This window comes from Malurus melanocephalus, unplaced genomic scaffold, assembly GCF_030028575.1.
Source record: "Malurus melanocephalus ecotype Western Australia unplaced genomic scaffold, MMel_1.1 scaffold_125, whole genome shotgun sequence".
Taxonomy (NCBI): domain Eukaryota; kingdom Metazoa; phylum Chordata; class Aves; order Passeriformes; family Maluridae; genus Malurus; species Malurus melanocephalus.
Window position 1 is genome coordinate 40486 of NW_026623357.1, and position 7608 is coordinate 48093.

Below are 7608 nucleotides of genomic sequence, written 5' to 3' on the forward strand. Positions count from 1 at the left end.
GAGCTGTAGGAAAGCAGGAGTAGGAAACTCAGGGTGGTAYCATCRCTGAGCACTGCCMTGAACTCCAAGRTGTAGGAAAGCASGAGTAGGAAACTCMSTGWGGTACCAGCCCTGAGCTCGGAGCTGTAGGAAAGCAGTAAGAAAATCAGAGTGGTACAAGCCCTGAACTCCAAGGTATAGGAAGGCAGGAGTAGGAAACTCAGTGTGGTACCACCGCTGAGCACTGCCATGAACTCCAAGATGTAGGAAAGCAGTAGGAAATTCAGGGTGGTACCACCGCTGAGCACTGCCATGAACTCCAAGATGTAGGAAAGCAGTAGGAAATTCAGTGTGGCACCAGCCCTGAGCAGTGCCCTGAGCTCCAAGCTGTAGGAAAGCAGGAGTAGGAAACTCCATGAGGTGCCAGCCCTGGTGCCACACCTTGACCATGTTGGGAATATCCACATCCAAACCTTCCAGGGACACAACTGCTGTTCCCAAAGGGCTTTGTCCTCTTTAATAAATTAATTAATCTGCTAATTGACAAAAACTGGCTGACAACTGCCACAGGACTCCTCATTTAACTGTATCCTATTAAACATCCTATAAACAGCAGCAACATCTACCAGCATGCTGAAGGCCTGAGTGCCATTGGACAAAGCATATTTTGACAGTAAAAATATCATGCAATTCTGTCTGATCCCTTCCAATCCAAATCATTCCAGGATTCTGTGCTCTTGGAACAGAAATATGACCAATAAAGAGTAGCTACTCTACAGCTCCTTAAACTTTTAAAAGCAGATAATTGTACCATCAGTAAAAATTAAACTGGGAAAAAAMTTAAACTTGTAACTGGGAAAAAATYGKYCACACATGAAAATTGGCAGAAAAAGCAAGACCAAATGTACTAAACAGAGTTTAAGAGAAAACACTTTTTATCCTTTAAAAACTGTATTATTTGCTGATGTAAATGTGGTCTAGGAATACTTCAGCTCTTGCCCTGTCCTGTTTTGCCTTGGGTAGAAAAAAGGCAACCTGAGTTTTCAGCACTTATTATCAATTTGAGACTTGCACCTCTGAGACAGAGAGAATTCCTTAGAGAGGATCTTTGTGTTCAGTACCTTAACTGGTTTAAACATAAACGAGAAAGGGAGTCACTCACAGGCACATTKATCAAATTAGTAAAGCTCAGTGGGWTWTTTCTGATAAAAGCAGCTTTTCCTACCCAGAATCTCACAGTGCAAGGGAAAAAACATCCAGGAAATTCTCAGTGTTCACCTGGACCAATACATAAAATATATACAATAATGTATATAAAGCCTACAGCACACCAAGCCTCTCTAGATGTAAAACTAGACTTCATATTAAATGTAATAATTGTGCTATCCTGACAACAAAATAATGAACAATGCTAAGGATGCCTGGCCAGATTTCTGCAGTGAGCTTTAGGGAAGTTTCCAATATAAACACTCCACAAGCCTGGTCTATAACTTGGCTCTCACTGCAGGCCTAAACTTCACAAGCATATTCTGGAAATGGAAATCAATTCAGTTTAAAGTAGTTACTTGGCTAAGCGAGAAGTTTTAAATCATCTCATAGCTGAAAAAGGCTTTGTTTCCCTTTGTGCAGGCAGGGCAGGAAAAAGAGAACTTCTCAAAATAAAAGCTTTACATTTACAAATTATATAATGGGGTGAGGATAATTTAATTCAAATTTTAGACCACTCAATCTTTAAGTCCATGACATGACACGTGGATTTCACTGCAGATATTTGATAAATAATAATTAGTAAATGAGAATATTGACACAGTTTAAAGTAATAATATGTTATAAGGGGGAAACTATTATTTTGGGTGATGTAAGAGCCAAATGAAAAAGGAAAAAGACACAGAAAGAGGTAACTTGAGAGAACAAGAGCTCAAAGCAAAAGAAAAATAATAAAGAACATCAAAACATGCACATCTCAAGGCATGAGAGCTGCTCCCTCTCCACAATGTGCCTTTCATGTTCAGGCACTGTGACAGAGGAGCAGTGAAAACACAAAAGCCCTTCTGCTTAAAGGTCTGGCATCCAACAGATTGGGAGAGAGCACTTCCTCAAATCACCACACCTCATTAAAGGCTTTCCAKCCAAAAGGAACGAGGAAAAATTATGGCTAATGCAGGGAGAAAGTGGGGAAAATGCTACGACCCCAGTAGAAACAGCAGCACGCTAAGCAGTGATTTGGCTTTTGATCAGGAACAGACACCAGTGAAAAAACCTGAATGGGTCCATCAGGYCCCCAAATACCAAAAAAATCCCCGTCCCACGTGGACTGCACTGGTTTTGTATCAACACCTCTGTGTTTCACTGTTCACTGGATTCTGCCATGGGGTGCTCAAATAATTACCCAGCCCTACTTTGCTGCATGTCCTACATGAAAGTAGAGTGTCCYCTCCATCAGATTTATTCTGTAGAGCTGTAACACGGTAGCATTTGGGGATAATCAACCAAAAAATGGTTGGAAGCAAGTGAACCTTGCACAGCATCKTCTCTTATCTGCAAAGAGGGGAGGAAAAAAGCCAAGAGCCCTCGCTGGGCAGCTGATCTCAGCAGAGAACACTGGAGATTTAGCTGCAAATCTCAGTAATGACAAGAAAAAAAGATAACCCAAAGATTTCATCTTCCTATGAGGAACTCTGTGGGACAGGAACTGATATCTCAGAGCACCACTGATGAGCCACTGCCCCTGGAGAAGGTCATCAGCCATAAATAAAGAGCCCCTAACACTGAAAAAACAATGAACTGGGGGAAACCAAAACCAATTCTTCTAATACACTGGGATAATTACAGAAAAAAATCCAAAAGAAACAGAAGCTGACATCTGTTTTTGGGATGGGACAGAATTCAGTTTGTTCTTACTGGTCCAGTGCCATGTTTTGACCTTAGGATGAGACTGCTGCTGATAACACGGGGATGAATCAGTTGTTGCTAAGCAGAGCTTAGTCTGAGCCAAGGACTTTGCAGTTTCCCATGCACAGGTGCCCGGAATGCCAGCAGGGAGCAGAGCCAGGACAGCCAAAGGGATATTCCAGACCATGGAATGTCACACCCAGTATACAAACTGGGAGCAGCTTAAATAATGGCATCAGTGGCATCAGTCACTGGGTGCTGAGCAACTCTACTGGGCATCACTTGTTTCTCTTGGCTTTAATACCTCTCTCTCTCTTTCCTTTTCATTACATTTACTATTAGTCTGATATTTATTTTAGATATATTTTGTTTTGCTTCAATAATTGAACTGTTCCTAATTCCTAAACTTTACTTTTTCCCTGACTGCCCTTCCCAGGACAGTGGGGGAGTGAACAAGTGGCTATCGTGGTGTTTGGTTGGGATACAACCAGCACAAACTCCAGCAAAATAAAACTTCCTGTTTAATGAAGTACAACGTCACTTCCACTCTGGTCACCCCAAAGTTCCTGGCACCWCCTTACCAGTAAAGGAGAGAAGGAGAATTATTTCCTTCCCTCCCTCTGCTCAGAGCAACCTCCTGGGAGCAGTTTTAGGATAGTTCTAAGGACTTTCTGGTTGCCATTTCTGCTCTTGCAACATCCCGTGGGACCGGGATCCTTGCTGCTGGAAGGGATGATTGATCAGGGATGGTGGCTCAGGGAGATGAGCACACMAGGAAATCCAAGAGACTTCCACCCAAGAGATCCATGATTCACTGCCAAGCACTGAGCAGAATAAAAGGAGTCACTACAACCAYGCTCACTTTTAAGTCTCTTGGCAAAGATTCTTCCTACAAACATCAGTCGCACCACAACACCACATCAGAGGCTGCTCACGCTAACAAGAACAGACTCATTAGCTGATATTCTTCAAAAGGATTGACACCAAGGGGCAATCTCACTGCAAAATGTCCTATATTGCTGCCCTGCCCTAATAAATCCATAAAATGATTGCTCTGCTAAGAGCCCAAGACATTTCTCCACTCCTGCAAGAAGAAYTGGCATTGGAGGGGTGGGATCTAAAAAGGCCACAGGAGGAGAGAGGATCATCAGCTTGGAGAACACATCCCATGTGGGAAGGAGACGTTYTGGATCTGAGCTGTGAAGCTCCACACAGAACAGGAAAGCCCCTCATGACCCCCAAAASAGCCTGGTTCACTATCAGGACTGAATTCTGCTCTTAAGACAGCACCCACTGCTACAGACATCAAAGATCTGGAGATTTTGAGAGGTCAGCAASAGCCTGTGGCCATTTTTAGGTCAAATCACAGGACATGTTTGGTATGGTGCTGGAGGAATCCCACAAAGATGAATCTGGGGAACTAACTGGCAACTCTGGAAAACTTCAACATCGATTAATTTGCCAACTAAAGAGCAAATGGAGACTTTGCCTTCAAGAACAGTGAGGATGGAAATTGTTTACCATAAAACTGCCACAAAAACCCYCTTATTCCATGGCTATAGAGAGAGAGATTTGCCTGAAGAAACACTCATCCTGCAGGTATCTATTTGCAGGTTGAGCTCCGCTTGGTTTTTAAGAATGCAAACCTGTTTCTGTTTCAGAAACCTCATGGCTAAGGGACATTTCTTCTGTGGCCTCAAAACTAATTTATTTTATTTTATTTAGTTTAACACAGGGTAGGACTCCAAAGGTAATCAAAGATCTTAAGCACAATAATAAAGTTAATATGTAGCTACAACTGGCAGAGGAATTATATTTGTTATATAACTTCATATTTAAAAAATGTGAGTTTTTTCCTACTTTTCTGACAAAAATTAGTATCTCCAGCAATCTCTATCAGAACAGTTGTTTTTCACTTCACATTTTGGTACATCTTGGCCTCACTCTTCACTTAACAACAAATGGCAGCAAAGCCAACACCCCAGCACTCAGAGATGAATAGTTACATTTATGAAAACCTATTCTGGGAGACTTGGCTGCCTTTCAGTGATGTTCATCTCCCGCTTGACAGAGAATAAATCTGGCCAGGTCAGAAATAGTTTATCTGATTTTACTTGGCTCACCAGTTACTTCAAGGAGAAAACRAGATAAACCTGTGTTTACCAACAGTGTTAATTACAGTGTTAACTGGCAATTACAAATGTTGAGTTCTATGATAAYTTTGGAAATGCACAAAAGCCAAACACACAGGTGGACTTAATGTGCCTGACCACAAACACAGCTCCTTCCAAAACTGCTCCAGGACAGAAAGTTTCTCTCTATAGCACAATTCTTCTGCYTTTATTACCAACACCAGTAGCTCAACCAATGTTAAAAATCAAAAGGGCAATTTGTAAACTGCAATTCAGGGTCTGTATGTGGTGGTACTGTTCTACAGGGCAACATTACAACCTGACAAATGGAGACAAAGCCATCTGAGTGCCTTTAAGCCATCCAAATAAAAAGGCAAACTTCCAGAAAACTCCGTGGCTGCCGAATTTGACCTTAATGTTGGTTGCACACCCTGGCTGAGCAAGCAACGCTGGAATTGATGGGTTCCATGCAGGTGAATTCCCACATGGGAATTCACGATGGATTTGGAATTGGAGCAGTGACACAAATGAAGTGTCAGAGCGCTCCTGTCCTGGCCATCCCCAGCAATCATGCGGTGACACAGCAGCAAAGCCCTCTGTCAACACCATCACTTCGCGAAGACACGATGAAGATTAGCGGCGTTCACCAAGCCCTGAGTTTGCTATCGAGCTATCGTGAGTTTACCATCGGGCTCCTATAAATAGAGGTGCCTAAAGCACCCTAACAAAGCTGTCATCTCCAAACTCTTCACCACTCCCGAGCTCGCCGCAGCAGGGCCGGACGCACCGAGAACAAAACAGCCCCAAGTGCAGCGGCCAGCTGGGAACTGCGGCTCGGGTTACAGCGAGCGCTCCAARAGCCTCTCCAACCTGAATAGTCCCTTTTTGTGCCGGAGTTATGCAGAAATCGAGAGTCTGCACGTGCTGCTCTTAGCTGCAGGTAGTAAAACCACCTGTGCTCCGGAGAGGGGGAGGCAGCCGAGGGGCAGAGCAGAACAAAAGCTGCAGTTACTTTTTTTTTTATTTTCTTTTTTTAACACTCGCGCATCAAATTGTGAGTTTGGAGCTGGTGAAGTGACTGTGCAGCTAAATCACCTCAGCATCTGACTCACGGCACTCGGTTGAACAGTTCAGCGGTCATCTCCTACCAAACCAACAGCAGCAATTTGAGCGGAATTTTCCTAAACCACCGGCAGACTGCGGAAAACCGCTTTCCCCGGCTACGTCTGCCTCACCTCACAATAAAAATAAAAAAATAAAAAAATAAAAAAAAAGAGCCAGGCTCGGAGCTTTTTCACTCCGATTTCGCACCGCAAGCGGCCGCGCTGCAGTGCCCTACCTGTGCGCACACAGGTGCCGCCTCCCCCGCCGCTCCCGTTACCCGCTCGCTCCGCTCCGAGCCCCCGCCCGGGCCGCGACCCCGCCGGCCCCCGGAGAGCGCTGCCCGGCCAGCCCGGGAGGGCGCGGACGGGAGAGCCGGAGCCGCTCTCCGCAGGTAACAAAGCCGCCCCGAGCACCCGGCACCGTGCGGGGCAGCGCCGGGGGGAAGCAGCGCCCCGCGGCCGCCAAAACCCGCGGGGGAGCCGGGGCTGCCCCGCTCCTCCCTCCCCGCCGCCGGCCCCCGCCTCAGGCGCGGGCGGGAGCGCGCCACGCCGCCGGGCGGCTGCGGGCAGCGCTGGGCGGCCGTACCTGGCTGCTGCTCTCGGCCGGCAGGTTCCGCAGCAGGATCTTGCGGCGGTTGCCCAACTCCCGGCGGGTGCTCGCCAGCCTCCTGGCCACCTCCTCGGCGCTGAGCGGCGGCGGCTCCGCGGGCAGCGCCGCGCCGCGCTCGGCTCCCGCCGCCATCTTGGCCGCGCGCGGGGAGCGCGGGGGGAGCGCGGCGCTGGGGCCGCCCCCGCCCTGCCCCGCCCGGGGGGAGCCTGAGGGAGCCCCCGGCCCGGCCCCACCGCAGCTCCGGGGCGGGCTCCGTGCTGCCCGGGACAGAGCTCCGGGGGGTGTGCGGGATGAACGGGAACTTCATTGAACGCTGCACGGTGGAAGGGACTAGGGAAGGGATGTCTGGTCCAAGCTCCCTCCTCCAGCAGGGTCACCCCAGAGCACAGGATCGCGTCCAGACAAGTCTGGAACATCCCCAGCCAGGAGACTCCAGCCCCTGTCTGGACARTGTGCAYGGCTCGGTCCCTGCMCWGGGTAGAAGTTGTGCCTCCTGTGCAGGGGGAGCTCCCTGGGCTCGGTSCCTGCCCGTCCCTCRRGTGCCATCGCTGGGTCCTGCTCGGAGCCCTCCCTGCACCCAGGGACASYCAGGGCYGAGGGCCCCTCTGGGCTGGGGCTCCTCTGGAGGTTGAGTATCCCCGGCTCCCTCAGCCTTTCCCGGGCACGGAGCCGCTCCCGGCCCTTCCTCATCTCMGGAGCTCCCTGTCCCTGCTGGGCTGAGGATCCACAGCTGGACACRGCACCCCSGGSYKGGSMMMRGGGSMRGGKYMMYYCYKRMCYKSYKGGRAWKSYYCYYCCAATGCACCCCAACRTYCCAATGGSCTTTTTCTCCCCAGGACACCGATGGGCAGTGACAGCTCGCTGTCCACCAGCGCTCCGGGATCTCCTCCTC

General features: G+C 48.5%; 1 protein-coding gene across 2 annotated transcripts in view; it reads right to left on the reverse strand.

Annotated features, from left to right (window-relative positions):
• RAVER2 (ribonucleoprotein, PTB binding 2) overlaps nucleotides 1-6857 on the reverse strand; it is a 30669-nt gene extending 23812 nt beyond the window's left edge. For both annotated transcript variants that reach the window (XM_057370375.1, XM_057370373.1), the window contains exon 1: nucleotides 6693-6857. In XM_057370375.1, the coding sequence (XP_057226358.1) occupies nucleotides 6693-6848 (156 nt within the window). In that variant the 5' untranslated portion in view covers nucleotides 6849-6857. The remainder of the gene's footprint in view (nucleotides 1-6692) is intronic.
• Nucleotides 6858-7608: the final 751 nt, after the last annotated feature.